This window comes from Callithrix jacchus, chromosome 17, assembly GCF_049354715.1.
Source record: "Callithrix jacchus isolate 240 chromosome 17, calJac240_pri, whole genome shotgun sequence".
Taxonomy (NCBI): domain Eukaryota; kingdom Metazoa; phylum Chordata; class Mammalia; order Primates; family Cebidae; genus Callithrix; species Callithrix jacchus.
In genome coordinates this window covers 34,614,942-34,636,783 of record NC_133518.1, presented here as the reverse complement: position 1 = coordinate 34,636,783, position 21,842 = coordinate 34,614,942, and the positions used below count along the sequence as shown (strand labels likewise).

The 21,842-nt window shown below is 38.2% G+C and overlaps 1 protein-coding gene across 1 annotated transcript; it reads left to right on the top strand.

The window, feature by feature from the left end:
• Positions 1-2,016: 2,016 nt before the first annotated feature.
• SELENOT (selenoprotein T) lies at positions 2,017-21,479 on the top strand. The gene is given in 6 exon segments (NM_001199929.1): positions 2,017-2,239; positions 15,728-15,838; positions 16,384-16,510; positions 18,396-18,483; positions 20,212-20,365; positions 20,874-21,479. Coding segments are annotated over 5 exon segments (588 nt in total). The 5' UTR covers positions 2,017-2,102; the 3' UTR covers positions 20,337-20,365; positions 20,874-21,479.
• The last annotated feature ends 363 nt before the right edge of the window (positions 21,480-21,842 follow it).

Below are 21,842 nucleotides of genomic sequence, written 5' to 3'. Positions count from 1 at the left end.
CATCTCCCATTAGGAGCCACCTCCCAACAATGTTACAATGGGTATTAAATTTCCAACATATGCTTTTTGGGGGACATATTCAAACCATAGCATCCCTTTTGCTGCCATTAATCATAAACAAAATTGTTCAATTGCTGGTGTGTTTCTGGTCTTAGTCTTTGACAGGTCCTAAAAGACATATCAACCAATGACAATGTATAAATTTCATTTTGATCTTGATTTGAACAAAACAGTAGGAAAATAAGTAGTTATTAAGACCACAGGATAAATTTGAACACTGTCTAATATTAAGCAATTACTGTTTTTTAAAGGTGAGATAATGATACTGTAGTCATTTTTTTTTCAAATAATAGTTATTTTTTAGAAGTATATGCTTAAATAATTGTAAGCCAGGTGTAGTTGCCTGTGCCTGTATTCCCAACTACTTGGGAAGCTGAGGCAGGATTTCAGCCTGCAGTGAGCTTTGATCATGCTACTCCAGCCTGGGTAACAGTGAGACCGTGTTAAAAAATACATATATAGTTGAAATGATAGGATGTCTGAGATTTGCTTCCAACTATGACTAGGAAGGGAAGTATTGTTTAGAGATATACACAAATCGAGATTGTCAAAATGTTAGTAACTGTTAAAGCTTGCTAAGGTAGTTATTCTATTTTTGTATATGTTTGGAATTGTCCAAAGTTTGTTGTTGGTTTTTTGTTTTGTTTTGTTTTGAAACGGAGTCTCACTTTGTCGTCAGACTGGAGTGCAGTGGCACGATCTCAGCTCACGGCAACCTCCGCCTCCCGGCCTCCTGAGTAGCTGGGACTATAGGTGAGCGCTACCACTCCCGGCTAAATTTTTTTGTATTTTAATAGAAACGGGGTTTCACCATTTTGGCCAGGATGGTCTCGATCTCCTGACGTTACAATCTGTCTACCTCGACCTCCCAAAGTGCTGGGATTACAGGCATGAGCCGCAGCGCCCGGCCAAAGGTTTTTTAAAAACTTATGTTTAATATTCTTTTAAGAGAAAACAATATTGTAAGATCAAAGAAAAGGCCATAACAAGGCACCCCAAAATTTTCAGCATTACTGTTATATCAAACTGAGCACAGGAAGTCAACACCAGAACAAAAGTATGCCAAATTGCAGGGTTTATTGCCGGCGACCACGGAGGACTCACGTCTCTCCAACCCGTGGCCCCGTAAAAGAGGGTGACAAGACATTTTATACCCGTAAAATCACCTTGGGGGTGAGGGGAGAGGATGGGGTGAGGGGCTTCAGACATCCCGAGGGCCAGTGGATTCAAATCACCTTCTGGGCGGAGAGGAGGGTGAGGGGGTTCCGGACATTTCGAGGGCCAGGGGACTATTTGACATTCTGATTGTTATCTAAGGGGTTCACAGATGCTGAGATTAACATTCGTTTACACATCGTCTGGGTAGGGGTGGGAGCCATAGATTTTTTATTTACTTGGCGACAGGATGGAATTATCTGGGGGTGCTTACTCTGGTAAACAAAGGCCAGCAATTCTGGCATTTACAGATAAGAGAAGGTATGCAGCTTTACTTCAATTTGCATCCTGCAAATGATCTCGCAATTTACAAAAGCCAAGGTTAGCAGTCATTGTGAGAATGGAAACAGCTTTCTTCTTTATAAAATGGCATTGTACAGGTTCTAACTCTAGGCCAGCTATATCACATTACTATCCTGAGGGTCAGCACTTCTATCCGCCAACGCTGGAATCAGGGCTGTCAAGTACAAGATGTTTCCAAGTGTCTTAGGCAGATAAATGGATAAATTGCTAAAACTGGATGCAGAACTCAAATCTGCCTCATACATAGGCCATGTGACACCCACCAGCGACTTTGCTCCCTGTCTGCCTTTCTCATGCCGTCCCACAGTCTGACACACTACCAACATGGTGGTGAGTCAGGACGGTGAAACAGGTCGGTTCCTTTCCAGGAGTGTGCGCAGGCGCCAGGCCGCGCAGGCGCATTCCTGCTCCCCTCCCCCGACCTTGGCTAATCGCGCCTGCGCAGTGGGGAGCATCTCGCGCCTGGGCTTTCGGCTGGCTGCAGTATCACTCTGAGGTCGGCCGAAGTGGCTGGCTCAATTAAGATGAGGCTTCTGCTGCTTCTCCTGGTGGCGGCGTCGGCGGTGGTCCGGAGCGAGGCCTCGGCCAACCTGGGCGGCGTGCCAAGCAAGAGATTAAAGATGCAGTACGCCACGGGGCCGCTGCTCAAGTTCCAGATTTGGTGAGTATGTGCACTGGGCCCCGGCCTCCCCGCCGCGCTTCTGCTCGGCGCCGCTGGCTACGCGAGACCCCGGCTTCGCGGCCTAGCTGGCTGTATCTTTGGTTCTGCAGAACGGTGCCGGCGCCCTTCCACAGCCAGCCTTCTCGCGGTCAGGCCGCCCTCCTTTCTTCCAAGTACAAATGCTGACTTGTTTTTCTGCCTCCTACTACAGTGGGAATGGGGAAGGAGGGCACGAGAAGGTTGAACGGTGAAAGGCAAAGACGGGGGGAACACCTGTTAGTACGGAGGACCGGTCGGCAGCGTCACGCCGTAGCCACCCCGGCTGCCTGCGGAGATGGGGATGAGTAGGCGCAGCGTCGGCGGAGGAGCGCCAAGCGTTTGTCACTCATTTCACTTTTCCTGCCCTCTTTTCCGGGGTTATGCCGGGCGGCCTTGTTGCTTGACTAGGTGAAGGTTAATTCGGGTCGTTGGAGAGGACCCGGGAGTGACAGACGCCGTTTTTCTCCTTGACTTGTTGGGGGCACTGTTGAGTGCGAGTGGGGCGATGGACTGCTGGAGGGCGTGGAGGGGAGGTCTAGGGATGCTGGTTCTCAGTTTGAGATTTCCAAAGTGTCAGAAAAGGAGCACGTTTTTCTTATAAACTTTGACAGTTTGCTCGCATTCCCGCCTCACCTGCCTCTCAGGAGTTGCCTGCTCTGGCATCTCCTTCTTCCTTTCAGTTGTCTTGTGTACTCGGAGGAAAGATCTCGGCAGTTTTCGGCAGTGTTTTGTTTTGTTTTGTTTTTTTGAGACGAAGTTTCGCTCTTGTTACCCAGACTGGAGTGCAATGGCGCGATCTCTGCTCACCGCAACCTCCGCCTCCTGGGTTCTGGCAGCTCTCCTACCTCAGCCTCCCGAGTAGCTGGGATTACAGGCACGCGCCACCATGCCCAGCTAATTTTTTGTATTTTTAGTAGAGATGGGGTTTCACCATGTTGACCAGGATGGTCTCAATCTCTTGACCTCGTGGTCCACCCACCTCGGCCTCCTAAAGTGCTGGGATTACAGGCTTGAGCCACAGCGCCTGGCCGGCAGTGTTCTTATAAATGATTTTGTTTTTAACCAAATAGGCATTAGAAGCAGGGCAATGATGCATTTTATACGGTAAGTGGGGTTGGAGGTGGGGATTGAAAGGCTCTGAAGATTAGGGAAAAAACACCAAAATTTTAGAATTATAGAAATGAGGATCTTACACCCCCAAAGATGACATTTTCTCAGGATAAACTGACCATCCCAGGATAACCAGGTTAGTAAATCATCAGAGTCCTGATACATTGGAATGTTGGTGTTGGACATCATTCATTTAAAACAGTTTTTTAAGAACTTCATGTATTAGTTTTTATATATTAAAACTAATAATTTCATATATTAAAGTTTAGATTTTCTACTTATCCAACTATTTGCTTACTCGTTGAAGACCAAGGAAATCCTTAAAATAATAATTAAAACATCAGTTTAAGGTGATGTTTAAGAGTGTTAGAAAATATGATGGTGAGACTTTATTTTTGGTGAAAACTAAAAACATTGCAGTTTCTCCTGATTAAAAAAAAAAAACAAAACAACTCCCTGTACAGTGTACTATGTGCCGGGAATATATCATCTTTTATGTAATATTGCAAATGGGAGGATGGTTTAACCATTAACATCATTAACTTTTTTTTTTTTGAGATGGAATTTCGCTCTTGCTCTGGCAAGATCTCGGCTGACAGCAACCTATGCCTTCCGGGTGCAAGCAATTCTCCTGCCTCAGCTTACCGAGTAGCTGGGATTATAGGCATGTGCCACCATGCCTGGCTAATTTTGTAATTTTAGTAGAGGTGGGGTTTCTCTATTTTGGTCAGGCTGGTCTCGATTTCCTGACCTCATGTGATCCGCCCGCCTCTGCCTCCCAAAGTGCTGAGATTACTTTGGGCAGTCTGGACATTTTAATGATGTTGACACTTGGAATCCATGAAGATGGAATGTTTTTCCATTTGTTTGTGTCGTCTGTGATTTCTTTCAGCAGCGTTTTGTAGTTCTTCTTGTAGAGTCTTCCATCTCCTTGATTAAATGTATTTCTAGGTATTTTATGTCTTTTGTGGTTATCATAAATGGGATTGCATTTTTTGGTTTTCTGCTTGAACGTCATTGGTGAATAGAAATGCTACTTTTTTTTTTTTTTAATAGACAGGATCTTGTTCTGTTGCCCAGGCTGGAGTTTTTAGACTTCATAATGTCAAACTATAACAAAATTAGTTAAATGGTGCAATCACAGCTTATTGCAGCCTCAGCATCCTGGACTCAGTTGATCCTCTGGCCTCACCCCTGGAGTAGCTAGGACTACAAAACGCATGGCATCACATCTGTTACTACTGATTTTCATATGCTGAAACTTGACTGAAGTAATTTATCTGGTTTAGGAGCCTTTTGGCAAAATCTGTAGGGTTTTCTAGGTATAGAATTATATATCAACAGTAGGTCTCGCCTGTAATCTCCGCACTTTTGGGAGACCAAGGCGGGAGAATCACTTGAGATAAGGAGTTCGAGACCAACCTGGGCAACATGGTGAAACCCTGTCTACTAAAAATAAAAATACAAAAATTAGCTGGGTGTGGTGATGCATGCCTGTAATCCCAGCTACTTGGAGGGTGAGGCGAGAGAATCGCTTGAACCCAAGAGACAGAGGCTCAGTGAGCCAGGATCATGCCTCTGCTTATTACTCCAGCCTGGGTAATAAAGTGAGACTCTGTCTCAAAAGAAAAAAAAAAAAGCAAGCAAAAACCAAAAACTAGAATTCTGTCAGCAAAGGCAGATAATTTGACTTCCTTTTTTTCCATTTAGATGACATTTTTTTTCTTTCTCTTGCCTGATTGCTCTGCCTAGGACTTCTAGTATTACATTAAATAGGAGTGGTGATAGTAGACATCCTTGTTTTGTTCCAGTTCTTAGGGGGAATGCTTTCAACTTTTGCCCAATTCAATATGATGTTGGCTATGGGTTTGTCATAGATAGCTCTCACTATTTTGAGGTATGTTCCTTTGTTTTAAGTTGTTGAGGGTAAAACTTAAGTTTTGAATACACTGTGCCATCAGTAACTTTTCGGCCTGGCCTCCATTTCTCTACAGGTGGGACTATAAACTTCCAGAATTCTGTGTTACTTCTCATTCTCTTCTTGCTGCCCTGGTACACAGACACACCCTTACTACTTATTCTGTTGATGTTTTTTCTTTTTTTTGACTGGGTCTCACTCTGTCACCCAGGCTACAGTGCAGTGGTGCAGTCATTGCTCACTGTAGCTTCGACTACCCAGGCTCAAGTCATTCTCCCACCTCAGCCTCTCAAGTAGCTGGGACTACAGGCACACACTACATGCCTGGCTAATTTTTTTTTTTTTTTTTTTTTTTTTTTGTAGAGAAGAGGTTTTGCCATATTGCCAAGCTGGTCTTGAACTCCTGTGCTCAAGCAGTCCTCCTGCCTCAGCCTTCCAAAGTGCTGGGATTGCGGGCAAGAGCCACCTCGCCAAGCCTTGGTGTTTTCTTTCTTTTTAAAACATCTTCTTTAAGGGTATAGAAAGTTGGGAATGAGAGCATGGATAGTACCTTACTTCACTGAAGTTGACCAGCTATTCAGTTCTCCCTTTGGGATGAGCCTTAGGTCTATGAGCTTTCACATAGGAATTTTCCTGAAGCAGAGTTTAGATAATTTTTCTTAATCTTAACCTTTCTCTCTACCTTATAATTAATAAAATTTTCTCCTAAATTTTGCAATTAGGTTGTTGGTTAGTGTCAGTGTTTGGTATGATTTATTTTTGTGAATTTTTATGATTTCAGAATTTGAGTAAGAATTTGAGAAAGGCTATGTACCAAAATTACATTCGAGAATTTTAGTAATGTTTTAAAAGGTAATTTTGACTGGTAGAAAAAAAATGTGGAACAGAGTGAATGGTATTAAAGATTCTTGCAGTAGTTATATGAATGCAAATGGAACCCAACTGTTTTACTTATGATTGGTCTCTATTGTCACATTACAGTGCTTGCTTTTGAAGGTAGCTTAACTAATTTTGTTATAGTTTGTCAGTATAAAACCTAGCATTTGCACCACAAGCAGGAGAGTCTTTTCATTCACCTTTTCTTACACTTTGACAAGGTGTTCATCTGATCCATAGTTGTGTCATTGAGCAGAATTACTTACTGTTGATTTGACCTGGTTATCTCAGCACTACAGATTCATGATGTCACCTGTGTTTGGTTTATCTTTCAGGTGTGCATCTTGGTAGCTAAAAACAGTCGTAGCATTTCAGTCAGTCTATTAAACTGGGTTCTTCTTTCATTATTTTCACTTTTGCTGGTATAGAGAAGGAAAGGATAGAGTGTACATAATTGATGACCTAAGAGAAGTGCAATAGAAAGATATACCAGTGAAATTATAGTTCTTTCTTTCCTTGCTCTTTATTTGTATTGGTAATTTGTACCCTGCTCTCTGGACCTGCTTCTGTATTACTTTATAATTGTTCCCCAGGGTGTGCTGTGTATTTGTCTCTCTGAAATTAGATTGTGAACTTCTTCCGGAAAGGAGACTAAAAAAAAGTTTTATTAACATTTTAAAGTATCTAGCCGGGTGCAGTGGCTCAAGCCTGTGATCCCAGCACTTTGGGAGGCTGAAGCAGGTGGATCACGAGGTCAAGAGATCGAGACCATCCTTGTCAACATAGTGAAACCCCGTCTCTATTAAAAAAATACAAAAAATTAACTGGGCGTGGTGGCACATGCCTGTAGTCCCAGCTACTCAGGAGGCTTAGGCAGGAGAATTGTCTGAACCCAGGAGGCGGAGGTTGCAGTGAGCCAAGATCTCGCCATTGCACTCCAGCCTGGGTAACTAGAGCAAAACTCTGTCTCAAAAAAAAACAAAAACAGAAACAAAAAAAAAACATTTAAAGTATCTAAATGTTGTTAACATTTTTCTAATAATGGTGCTGAGGGCCGGGACGCAAAGTCGAGCATCTCCTGGAGTGGGGACCCAGCTCACTGTCACATGGGGACTTCAGCTTTTGTGGGGTTTTTTTTGAGACAGTCTCACACTGTCACCCAGGCTCAATCTCGGCTCACTGCAACTTCTGCCTCCTGGCTCAAGCGATCCTCCTGCCTCAGCCTCCTAAGTAGCTGGGATTCTAGGCACCCGCCACCGCACCCAGCTAATTTTTTATTTTTAGTAGAGACAGGGTTTTGTCATGTTGGCCAGACTGATCTTGAACTCCTGACCTTAAGTGATCTGCCCACCTCAGCCTCCCTAAGTGCTGGAATTATAGGCATGAGCCATGGTGCCAGGCTATATATTTTTTTAATGTTGGGCATTCTTTCTAATGTTAAGACCCTTTACCTTATTTTTCTTTGAGGAGAATTAGATTTTGATGTTTCATATAATTTGGGTGGTCTCACATAATTTTGATTCTTATTCTGGATCGGCCACCTACTAATGATATGACTCAAACAAGTTAATCTGCTCATTTATAAAGTGTGCATGATAGAACTTCACAGGATTGTCTTGAGGGTTGAATAAGAATATTCAACTAGCTAGCTAGTTTGTTCAAGGACATAGGTATCTGATAAATCTTAATGTTTTCCCCCCCCATTGGATGAGTTAGAACGGAAATAAGAGTTGAAACTGGTAAGCCTATTTTGTCATCTTCTTTTGCCCATAGTGAAAAAGCCACTTTTGTTATATTCTGTGCTAGCCTCCAAAGTTCGTTTTATTTTAGCTTTTATTCTTTTAATTAGCCCAGTTTATTTTTGGTTATGTTCATCTCTTGTGCTTATCCTTTAGACATGTTTTCTAGAACCAAAAAGTCATGTTTCTGAAGCAGACTTTTTAAAAGATACTTTATTTTTCATCAAGGTTGTTTGTGACTCTAGCTAGAATCCCTTCCCACACACAGACTCCAGCTTATTTATCTTTCAAGATCTAATTAGAGTTCTTGGTATTATTCACATTTTTACTGTACCTTCTTGAAGGTGAAGGAGTTCAAAAGACTGAAGATGTAAAGGTTTTTGAGCAGAATTAGACATAAAACTCTGTTATAGTTTGGTGTTGCTATAACAGTATCACAGACAAGGTAATTTATAAAGAAAAATTTATTTCTCATAGTTCTGGAGGCCGGGAGGTCTGCTGTCAAGGTATAGGCATTTGGTAAGGGCCTTCTTGCTGAGTCATCCCATGGTGAAAGATCAAAGAGAGAGCAAGAGAAAGTAGGTGATTGAACTTGCAGCCTCGTCTCCCATTAGGTGCTGCCTCTCAACAGCGTTTCATCGGGATTATTTTCATGCTATGCTTTTTTGTAGGACATAAACCATAGTGTAAAGATACTTGTTAAAATTTTAAATGACTGCTAAAGCAAGTTTCTTTGTTATACGTGGAAAGCATTGCCCAGTAATAATAATCTTAAGGTAGTTTTCTGAAAAAAAAAAAAAAAAAAAAAGTAGGGAGTGGACATAGTACAAACATCTTAATACTTTTAAAATTTGTTTCATGGAGTGGTATGTGATACAATTTACAGTTTCACAAAAGTGAATAAAGGAAGATAATTGTAAAATTTGAGGCAGCTAAAGTTAAATACTCTAGGAACATTCTCGTCACTAAACTATTCAGAGGATGGGAACTTTTTTTTTTTTTTAGAGAAAAAGACCCAGAGATGATTGAGAGGTTCAGGTTAATTAACATGATGGTACATTCATCTCATTAGGTTCCTTAAGATTCTCAACACACGGTGTGTTGGCCACTTGATTTGACTCACAGGTTTTTTGGAGTGAGAATCTTTATAAGATGGCTTTTCTGCTCTTGAAGACTGACAGTAGTTACAGGTACAGATGGATATGTTACTGGTTTTGTGCCAGATGCCAAAGAGGAATGGTAGTGAAGCCACCTGGCCACAGGAGAAAGCACATGCAGTTATTCATCAAGAGACAATATATTTTAGGTTTATTAAAAAAAAATCCAAGGCTTTGGGATCAAGAGAAGGTAAGGTCCTATTGAACAGTTTTGAGTAGTGACAACACAATGCCAGAAAAAGATACATTGGGCTTATAGATGCTGTTATAATAAACGTTATACAATGAGAATGCTAACAAGTACAAAGAAAATAGATATATACAACTTTTAGAGTTAGCTGGCTTTTCTGTTGGAGATTCTTAGGAGGTAGGTGGGGGATGAGTAGTGAGAAGAAGCTCAAGTGAGGCATATCCTTCCTACTAGTAATTCTTAGAAGCTATGGATTAGCTGGTCAGATTTAAAATCTTAGTCAAAATAAATAAACCTGAGGTTTCTTGCTTAGAAAAGCAGGTCAGATGTGACCAGAAATGGAGTTGTTTTTTATTTTTTTAATGGAGGATTTTAGAGAGAAGGAAATAGTATAGAATTTAGAGCTAGAAAGGGTCTAACACATGAAAATATAAAAAGTGCACTTTGTAGGTTATCTAAGATTTTTATTTAGTGGGATCTAGTTCTGAGCTAGAACTAGGATTCAGGGTTTCTCTTTCATTATTAGTTCAGCTAGGAAGAATATTTAGAGAAGCCAGAGTAATTAAGATGAACCTTGATAGGTATAGGAAAGAGATAAGAGAACAAAAATGCAGTAGGTAAGATGGAAGAATTTTAAAATCATTTTTATGAGAAATGGATATTATTGGCTGGGCGAGGTGGCTCAGGCCTATAATCCTAACACTTTGGGAAGCTGAGGCGGGCAGATCACCTGAGGTCAGGACTTCAAAACCAGCCTGGCCAACATGGTGAAACACTGTCTCTACTAAAAATACAAAAATTAGCCGACATGGTGGTGCATGATTGTAATCCCAGCTACTTGGGAGGCTGAGGCAGGAGAATCACTCAAACCTAGGAGGCAGAGGTTGCAGTGAGCTGAGATCATGCCATTGTACTCCGTCCTTGGCTGTAGAGCAAGACGCCATCAAAAAAGGGAAAAAAAAGAAATGGATATTATTAATTTATAATTTATGATATGTTTCACAGAGGGCTTGAAGTGAGAAAATAATTGAAATTATATAGACTATGTAAATATTTCTATAAAACATCTGTTGAAATCGATTCTGTAATTCATTGTCATTTGAATAAAGAGGGTCTGTGTCAGTATTAAGTGCTATTCGAATGTCTACTTTGTACCAGGCACTGGGTATAAGAAATATTATTTATATTATATAAATATATATATATATTTGGGGAGAATATATTCTGGTTGGATCTTGAAGAATGAGTAAGAATTAGGTAAGAGGAAATTGGACAGTATTTTAGGGATGGTGACTGTGAGCAAAGGTATGGAGTCAGAAATATATAAGGCATAATTGAGGATAGGAAGTTGAATAACCCAGTTTCACTGGAAGACTCAGGGCAGTAATTAAGTTGGTAATAATGAGTAATATAGAGTTTTTTGTTTTGAGACGAAGTCTTACTCTGTCACCCAGGCTGGAGTGCAATGGTGCGATCTTGGCTTACTGCAGTCTCCACCTCCCGGGTTCAAGCAATCCTCCTGCCTCAGCGTCCCCAAGTAGCTGGGATTACAGGTGCCTGCCACCACGCCTGGCTAATTTATGCATTTTTTTTTAGTAGAGATGGGGTTTCACCATGTTGGCCAGGCTGATCTCGAACTCTCCTGACCTCAGGTGATCTGCCTGCCTCAGCCTCCCAAAGTGCTGGAATTATAGGCGTGAGCCACCGCGCCTGGCTATAAATTTTTATCAGGCTAGAAATTTAAGTTTAGTGCTCTGAGGACTACGGAAGTGAGAAATGTTGTTTTTGTTGTTGTTCTTTTTTGTTTTTGTACTTACTCTGTCATCCAGGCTGAAGTGCAGTGGCACAATCTTGGTTCACTATAGCCTTTGCCTCCCAGGCTCAAACAATCTTCCCAAGTAGCTGGGACTGCAGGTGCATACCACCATGCACAGCTAATTTTTGTATTTCTTGTAGAGATGAGGTTTTGCCATGTTACTCAGGCTGGTTTCAAACTCCTGAGCTCAAGCAGTACACCAGCCTCAGCCTTCCAAGGTGTTGGGATTACAGGCGTGAGCCACTGCACCCAGCCGAAGTGAGAAGTATTTTTACACAGGTGAATACTATGATGGAATCTACACTCAGGCAGTTGAATTGATTGGAGGAAGGATAGGTGGAAAGCAGCACACCAGTTATTATAATAGTTGAAAGGCAACTATTGGCATGTGGTGGTAAGTCCAGTTGTAACAGAAAAAGCAAATAATGGAGCTGAGTTGGAGGACTGTTATGAGGGAAGCAGGCTGGATATGTAAGGAATATTATATTCAAACTGCATTTGTTTCACTCAGTCTGTGTTCCTGCTTTTCCTCTCATCTCTCTCCAACTTGTGTTTCTTATAACTAGTCTTAAATCTTTTCTCTCATTTAGTAATTATGGAAATACTAAAAAAAAATTTTTTTAAACAAATTCAGGAGGATCACTTGAGGCCAGGAGTTTGAATCCACCGTGGGCAACATAGTGAGAGCTCATCTCTACAAAAAATTAAAAAATAGCTGGCCATGGTGGCACATGCCTGTAGTACCAGCTGCTGAGGAGGCTGAGGTGGAAGGATTGCTTGAGCCCAGGAGTTTGAGGCTGCAGTGAGATGTGATTGTGCCATTGCCCTCCAGCCTTGGCAACAGTGTGAGACCCTATCTCAAAAACAGTTCACTCCATTTTCAACACTCTTTTGACATTAATTGGCATTCTAAAATTTCTGCTTAATTCTTACCTTCATTATTTCATCTTGATGAGATGTTTTTCTCCCTAAAGTGATTCACTAATGTTGTATTACTCTTATACTATTAATGATTTGATAAACCCAAAATTAAATTAATCTGTTTTTATTCTCTTCATTTTGTGTGTGTGTTATTCTTGTGGTCACTACTTTTTGGTCTTCCTATACTTTTGGCGTAACATTTCAGGAAATCTTTTTTCTTTTCTTTATTTTTAAATGCTTTTGACTGTATTTATTTGAGACAGGGTCTCACTCTGTTGCCCAGGCTGGAGCGCAGTAGCGCAATTTGGGCTCACTGCAACCTCCACCTCCTAGGATCAAGTGATTCTCCCATCTCAGCCTCTTCAGTATCTGGGACTAAGGTGCCCGTCACTATTCCTGGCTGATTTTTGTAGAGATGGGGTTTCACCATATTGCCCAGGCTGGTCTCAAGCTCCTGGGCTTAAGTGGTCCACCCGCCTGGGCCTCCCAAAGTGCTAGGGTTACAGGGTTAACCCACTGCACCCACCCAAGAAATATTCTTCCTGGGGAAACAATTTTATCTCTTTACTCTGGGAAGTATTTTTATTAACAGATTTATATTGTAGTAGCCACTCAATAAAAGTGACTTGATAAAAGTGTTTAATAAATGGTGACTTACCTATGTCTTGAAGTAATTTAATTAGCTCTTGTTAAAAGAGCAACAGTTGACTCCGTATAGTAAGGCATCTCTGTATTACTAGAAAGGGATTTGCAAAGTAATAGGACTTAAGATTTCTTTTTAGGAGTTTGGTTTAATTCCTAAAGACATTTAGTTCAGGGGCAGAAGGATAGACATCATACTAAAAATGATGCAACAATTTTAGTATGTTCATATATTGAAGGTGTACTGAGAGAGGCAGTCTTACTCACTGACCCAGAAAGAGTGGAATAATTTGAAAGAACTGGGTGAGGTGGTAGAGGTGATGGTTACTAGCTCTTTACCATGTATGCCTTTAACATTTGTTCACCTTGGTATGTTACATTTTGTGTATTACTGCATTTTGGAAAACATCTGTTGGTAGTGGCGATTGCTGCTTCATGACAGAAAAATTATTTTTAGGAAAAGCAATGATATAGGAAAAAAGTTTCTTGGTTTTTCTTCACAAGTCTGGAGGCAAATATAAGGAGGAATACGCATAAGTAAACTTGTCTAAAAGTATGTTGTGGCTGTCTTATAAACCACTTTATTTTTCAGAAGTAAGAAAAGTTCAGTTTTCAAGTCCTTTTTGGAATCTAAGATCATTAATTAATTCTATTTGGAGTTTCATACAAAGTTCTAAGATTTAACTGAAGATTTAGGGCCAGATGAGTGAAGTAGATTTATGCTTCTAAACACAGTAGCCAGAGAAGTGGGTGACTGGGGGAATCTGACTGATAGTTCAGCCTCTGCATAAGCACATCTCTAGTTGAGTCTCTTACTCTTAAGGGACTTCTTGGGGCTCACAAACTTGGTCCTCTCAGAAGAATCTCTATTATCTTCATCATGGAAGAACCCAGGAGGCCAATTGTATGGGGTACCTGATGATGGCATTGTGGGCAAAGGGAACTTACTTCCTGGACATAGGAAGGATAGCTCGTGAATTATCTAATTATTGAATTTGGGTTCTAGTGTAAAGGGCCTAGGACCCCAAATCACAAACACTATGTCCTGGTCCCAGCCCTGGCACTGGATGGTATCTGTGTTACTCACCACTAAATACTGCCTAATACAGTGCTTGCCTTGTAATAGACATTCAGTAAGTATTTATTTGAGTGAGTGAAATAGTACATTGGATGCATAACTTGGGAAAAGTCACTTTATTTCTCTGGATTTCGTTTTTTCCCCCTTCATCTATAAAAATAACAAATTTTGACTAAATTAACCAAGTCTCTAGTTCTCAAATTACTGCATTAAAAGTTAGATACAATTATTTTAGGTAATCAACTCAACTCCATTGTAAACACCAGTACAAACTTGAGCATTGATATCAGGTAGCATTTCTTGATTTTAAGATAGGATTATAGGTTATCTGGATTACTTTTATAAAACAAAAGCAATATTAAACTTTTTAAATATTTTCCTTTGCTTTTTGGTGTAAAGAAAAGATTTATAACATTTCTTACAGAGAAGGGAATTATGGCAGAAATTTTTTTTTTTAAGAGACTGGGTTTCACTTTCTTGGCCAGGCTGGTCTTGAACACCCGACCTCACGTGATCCGCCTGCCTTGGCCTCCCAAAGTGCTAGGATTACAGACCCGGCCTGTGGCAGAATGTTAATAGGTGGTGAATCTAGGTGGTTTATGTAAGATCTTTATACTATTGTAACCTTTCTGTAAATTTGATATTATATTAGTAATTTGAACTCAGAAAAGCCCAACATGCGGTTAGAAAGAAAGTACGACAATGATAATGATAAAACATTGGGTGAATGTTAAGGATAATATTTGGAGATTCATCAATTCATTTAAATATAGAGATTCGTATCTCTTTGCAAAATATTTAGACTTGTAAGGGACATTCGTTCTAAAGGTAAAGGAAATACTCACTGTAAAGCAAGACTGGTGAGTTTCTCACTTACTGCCCAACCCCCCCCCAAAAAAAACCCTGCAGGTTTTCTTAAATTTAGATCTACTAATATTTTTTACAGTTTTACCCTGTCAGATATTTTTACCCTGTCCCTGCTGTTCCTTTGGGTTGGTAGTGGTGGTTACCAGTTTTTTCTTGATTGACAAAGCTGGCACCTTACTGTAACTTAATTACTGAGCCTGCTACCTCTGTACCAAGTGGAACCTTAAATATTTATCTTAACTTAGAATTTAGTGAACTTTGGTGTTTAACAATATTACCTGAATTTGTAAGCTCTTCTATTGATATAATGGTACCATCTTCTTTTTTCTCATGTGCACTCTGGAGGCTTATTTCCTTTTTTTTTTTTTTTTTTTTTTTTTTTTGCTGGGGCAATGTGTATCTGAAAGTGAGACTTGAACAGAGAAGATTGGATACTGTTGGCTCAGCTTAATCTCCAGAGTAATGATAAGGATTATCCATGTTGTTGAAAATTATGTTCCTAATCTTTGTTTTCCTTTGCAAAGTAGAATCAAATTGTAGAGTTAGAAGGGATTTAAGAGTTTAGTCTAAGTTCCTTTTGTTGTGTTGGGGGAAACAAGTTTGCCTAGTTAGGGGCAGAATGGGAATAAGAACCAGAGTTTCATTCTCTTACGCTTTGATTTTTTTTAAGTCTTGTGTCCCAAATTTGAAAGTCTCTAGTTCAGATGAATAAGAATTGTTTTCATTTCATTTCACTGTTTATACAAGTAATTGGTATTCCTCCAAAAAGGCCAAATCTGTGTGAGAGCTCAAAATATGCTGAATGTGAATAGGTATTTGCTGTTGTCCAACAGTAACCAAAATCTATAAAGTTTAATATTCTTGTTTTTTTAACTTAAAAAAAAAATTAGGCCACATACTGGCAAAAACAAAGTTTAATGTCTTAATGGAATGATTCATTTGAGGGTGTGGTAACTGAAATATGTGAAATATATTTTTTAAAAACTTCATGTATTTATCATCCTGATTCAGTTATTAATTTGTGACTGATTTTGAGAAAAATTTGTAATGTTGATCATTTTTAGGCTTTGTCTAACTACAAAATAAATCTAGGTATATTCTAAATGACTTAATGCAGACACTTATTTTTCTGCAGTGTTTCCTGAGGTTATAGGCGGGTATTTGAGGAGTACATGCGGGTTATTAGCCAGCGGTACCCAGACATCCGCATTGAAGGAGAGAATTACCTCCCTCAACCAATATATAGGTAAGAAATTTTAATTACTTAAAAGGAAAAGAATTTATTTGACTTTATAAATATTTGTGAATTGGTTTAATTAGCTGTCCTTAGTTACTGTAATTACTTAGTTGGTTATAATATACAGAGAATGCTATTTTATATATAACAAGTTTATTTGACCCAAATATAGGAGGCTTTTTCTGTAAGAAGGAATGGGGTCATTTCAGAGATGGCAACCTTTCTAAAGATGTGTTTTCTTACATATTTTTAATTGTGGAAATAGAATAACAATCCTCAGTTTTTATAGAAAGTCAGTGGTATTAAATTCTCTTTCAAAAAATCGTGTTTTTAAAGACCAATTCTGTATAATTTTGTAGTTTAATTTTTCAGTTGATTTTAAATATATTAAATATTTTTGTTTTAAAACTGCACAATAAACTTTAATTGCTTTTTCTATAAGTAACTTTCAGATTTGGTGTCTAGAAAAGTCTTTGCATACACTTGAATTACTAAATTTTAAAGTAGATTAGAAATTGTGACTTCTGATGATTTTCTTTCTTTTCTTTTGATAGACATATAGCATCTTTCCTGTCAGTCTTCAAACTAGTATTAATAGGCTTAATAATTGTTGGCAAGGATCCTTTTGCTTTCTTTGGCATGCAAGCTCCTAGCATCTGGCAGTGGGGCCAAGAAAATAAGGTATGTAACTTAATAGCTTTGGTAACTAGGTTTTTAGGTTGTCGATAAAATATTCTAATGGATTTTCTTATTTTGATATTTGTTATTGATTCACACCTGTTCATGTATTATTTTAATTTATACCACTTTTATCTCTGGACAAGTCACTTAACCTCCCTTCACCTTTGTTTCCATATTGATATATTATGAGTGATAAGGGCTCAACCTTTTTATTTCGGGGGGATAGGGAGGTATTACTTTAATATTACCAGGGCACAAAATAGTTTGTTTTCTGATTTTGATTATATTACTTAGGTCAATTCATATCCAGCAAAACGTATCATATACATAATGTAGGCCTTTTATACCAACTAATGTGGTATTAGTGGGTTGATTCACCTTAAAAAGGGGATTTCCATTAACTTGTTCTTATCAAAACTCCTTTCTTTTCAAATTCTTTGTCCTTTGCCTCTTCTGTTCATGGATCTGTTTTAATTGCCTGAAAGAAACAATGTAAATATACTCAAGAACTTTGTGCTGTTTCTCTTTTCCTTTGTTTGTGTAGGGTCTTTTTACTTCATACATTCTTTCTAGATTACTCTTATTTTATTTTAGTTAAAATCTTTTTTTTTTCTGGAGGGCTCACTATCCTGTCTAAAATGGGTCTAATTTGTATTTTTCTCATGAATTAGATTTTTTTTGTTTTTTAATTCTAGGCCGAATACCTTTAGCAGACTCCTGCATAGCTGTCCCTATTTTTCTTAGGGAACCATTTCTTTCCAGTAACAGGCAAAACTACTTAACATAAATATCTTCAAGTGCTATCTCTAATTGAAATATATCTCTACCTTGTAGGTTTTATGACATTTCCTTGTGTATTGTTCCCAGGAAAATAGACTTAACATGCCCAAATGGTAGAGTAATTCCTATAAAAACAAACCCCACCTAGCTCCTGTGGGGTAGTAGGGAAAGCTCTCTCTCAGCTGCTGTGAACATTTGATTTATTTTTCTGAAACAGCTTGCTGTGAATTGGCATTCTCACTGCATCCTACTCTTAGTCCAGTGGTTTTGTTAAATTAAAACTTTTCTGTCCACTAAGGAATACCTAATCACTTTTGGGAGAGAGTATAGATTTGCTTTGAAAGGTGAATGATTATACTTTAATATGCCTGTGCTTTCTAACCTACTTCTTTCTTAGTTTGACTTAAAATGATTTGTTTGAAACATACAGGTTGTATTGAATACTATATGGAGTTGCTAGTTTTGCATCACAAGTCTCTTATGAATTTATATGTATGTATGTGTTTGTGTATATATATATTTGAGATGGAGTCTCGTTCTGTGGCCCAGGCTGGAGTGCAGTGGCATGATCTTGACTCACTGCAACCTCCGCCTCCCAGGTTCAAACAATTCTCTGGCCTCAGTCTCCCGAGTTGCTGGGACTACAGGCGCGTGCCACCATGTCCGGCTAATTTTTTGTATTTTTAGTAGAGATGGGGTTTCACTGTGTTAGCCGGGATGGTCTTGATCTCCTGACCTCGTGATCCACCTGCTTTGGCCTCCCAAAGTGCTGGGATTACAGGCATGAGCCACCATGCCCGGCCTTATGAATCGATATATTATAAAAATGGTAAAGTTAACTCTTCTTAGGCATGTATTCTTTTGTTTAACTTATTAAGGCTATTATGAAATCTCTTAGAAATTCTGTGTACATTATGAATATCATCTATAAGTGCTTCAGTATGTATAGAGTTGCAAATTAATATTGCTTTACTTTTGCTCTGTGTTTGTTATCTGAACTATGGAATAGCAGTAATAGTTTTTTTATGGGAACTTTTTAAGTAGATTAAAAAGAGCATTTACCAAAATGACTTTGCTTGCTGTACTTAGTTATATTTTCTTTTAGGTCTATGCATGTATGATGGTTTTCTTCTTGAGCAACATGATTGAGAACCAGTGTATGTCAACAGGTGCATTTGAGATAACTTTAAATGGTAGGTTCTGAATAGTTTGCATTTTGTGATAGATTTTAAATGATTTATAATAAACATCAAACTTTTTTACTTTTTATAATAAAAGAAACTTCTTTAGTGTTTATATGAAACTTATTTGAAAGAAATTGAAAATTTAGGAGAGAAGAATTTAGAAAATTTTAACTTAATTTTTTTTAACTTGCTCCCTCAACTTAATCTCTTTACCTCTACTTGAAATTCACATTTTAGAATTCCTTGATGAGTTGGTCCTCTTCTTAGGTCAGATTGTCTCTGTGAACCTTATCTACTTCCATGACTTTAAAATAACATCTGTATGATAATCCCTGAATGTATATCTCTGAATCTCTCCTAAAATGTTGTGCTCAAGAATCTTAAACCTACTCTAAAATAAACTCTTGCTTACTTCTCCTACTGATAATGCCTGTACACTCTTCTGCCCCTCCTTTGACATTTCTCATTTATTTTATGACACCATCATTTGTCTACTCAGTTGCCCAAAGACCTATGGTAACATCACCGTCTCCCCTAGTCTCCATATTTAATGGATTACCAAGTCTTCTCAACCCCATCTCCTAAATTTTTCAAAAATCTACCTTCTGTTCATCTTCACTGCCACCACCCTAGTCCAGGCCATGATTGACTTGTTACTCTCTTTTACATTCTCTAAACCAGGGGTTGGCAAATATGGCCTATGAGCTAACAATGTTTTTTATACTTTTTGGTTAAAAAAATAAAACTAATATTTTGTTACACATAGAAATTATATGAAATTCCAACTTCTGTATTTATAACTAAAGTTTTGAGTTGCATCAATGCAAACTTCATAGAAATTTATAAGTACGCACATAATGTTCTTGATTTATTGTCTCTTGGTTCATAAAGGGTAAAATATTTACCATCTGCCTTCTTACAGGAAAACTTACCGATATCTGTTCTAAACAATATCTTTTTAAATGCAAATTTTATCTTGCATTTAAACGAGTGTTTCCAATTCATTAAATGACTTTACTTTGTTCTCAAGATAAAGACCAGAACATTTAATGTGGCCAGAAGGCTCTGCATGATCTAGTTCAGTGATTATAAAGCTATGGTCCTACGAGCCATATCCTCTGCTGCTTGTTTTGTAAATAAAGCATTATTAGAATGCAACCATGTCCATTTGTTTATATATTGTCTATAGCTGCGTTCAGGCTACAAGAGTTGAATGCCTGTGGCAGAGACTGGTTATCATCCCCAGCCCAAAATGTTTACCCTCTGTCCCTTTATTAGCCCCAGTCTAATCCTTCCCACCCTCCCTTATATCGTTCTTCTATATTTCTTTCAGCTATGCTGATTTTCCCTTACTTTTCGTGTGCCTTTATGTTTCTGTTCTCTCTCCCTCAAAAGTTTTCTGTTCAAATGAATCCCCACTCTGTCATGGTAATTTTTTATCTTTTAGGTCTATTATTTCTCTGACTAGTCAGGAACAGCCTTGTGTATATGTTCCTCCTAGTACAATAGTGCCTTCCACTTTTAATTTTAAGTACACAATTGTAATTTTGTAGCTGTTTGTGTACTTCTTTTGACATTCCCCCTACTAGAATGTAAATTCCCTAAGAATAAGCAGTGTACTTTTTTCTCACTTTTGTATCCCCAGTTCTGTACATAGATGATAAATATTTGTGGAATGAATGCATATTATAAAATAATCCTTAATCTTTTGGGGGGTGGTGCCATTTATTTTTATAGATGTACCTGTATGGTCTAAGCTGGAATCGGGTCACCTTCCATCCATGCAACAACTTGTTCAAATTCTTGACAATGAAATGAAGCTCAACGTGCATATGGATTCAATCCCACACCATCGATCATAGCACCACCTATCAGCACTGAAAACTCTTTTGTAAGTTTTTAAAAATATAACTATGTATAGATTTCTGTTAATTCTTACGAATCAGCATGTTAGTAAATATTACATATATTATCACTTGAGTTTCCAATTTAAGATTAAACAGAGGGATGTGTTCTTCATTAAAATGTTGAAGTGTATGAAGAGAGTTTGGACCTGCCAAAATAAAGTCAGGTTGTTAGTAGTTTTACCTTCAAGGCTTAATAATTGGATCTGTAACCTTATTTTCTTTACTCTAAATTCCTAATGGCCAGAGTCGATCTATTATGCTAGAAGTGTGTATACTTATCCTTACCTTCAAATAATTAGTTCCTGAGAGTATGCACATTCTTTGAACACACTCATGATAAAAGATTTATAAGCAAATGTGTGAACACAGATTAGTTAACTTTTGCTTGGCAGAGTTGTTCTTAGTTCCTTTCTGATCAATGAATTGACTTTGTGAAGAGTTTTTATGAGTGATTTTTGACATAAAATACTCTTTTTTCTTTGTGTCTTTCAGGCATTAAGGGATTTTTGCAAGAGCAGCGTGACTGACATTATGAAGGTCTGTACTGAAGACAGCAAGCTGTTAGTACAGACTAGATGCTTTCTTGGCAGGCTCGTTGTACCTCTTGGAAAACCTCAATGCAAGATAGTTTTTTAGTGCTGGCATCTTTTCAAATTCTGCACATTCGTGGAGTGCAATAATGCTGTATAGCTTTTTTCCCCCCCCAAATTCACTCAGTTAATGTGTTTTTGTTAAGGTAGATATTATTTCTTACAACTTTTTTCTTAGTTGTATTTGAAAAAGTAGAAAATTGAGTTATGATTTGATTTTTTTCCCAAAGATGTCTGTTAAATCTGTTGTGCTTTTATATGAATATTTGTTTTTTATAGTTTGAAATTGATCCTTGGGAATCCAGCTGAAGTTCCCAAATACTTTATAAGAGTTTATCAGACATCTCTAATTTGGCCATGTCCAGTTTATATAGTTTACAAAATACAGCAGATTGTGAACAGTATATTATGCAAGATTATGGGGGAAATCCTATATTCAGAGTACTCTACAAATTTTTGTGTATGTGTGTATGTGTGTGTGATTACCAGAGAACTACTAAAAAATCCAATTGCTTTTTAAATCCTCTTGTGTAGTTCAAGTGTCATGCCTTGACCAATCTAATGAGTTGATTAACTGGGCCTTTATACTTAACTAAATAAAAAAACTAAGCAGATATGAGTTGAATTTAAAAGTTTCAATTTATTGCTCAATGTACCTGTTAACATTATATTTAACAATTGTCTGCTGAAACTTTTGTTTTTGATTTATGGATAATTTTATAAGATTCACTTTAGATTCACATACAAATAATAGGCTCATTTACCGTCTTTAGGATCATTGAAACTCATCCCTCGGAAGAACATTCACTTGAACCTCTTTACAGCATTGATATTAGGTGAACAGGAATTACCTGACTAATAATTTGTCTAA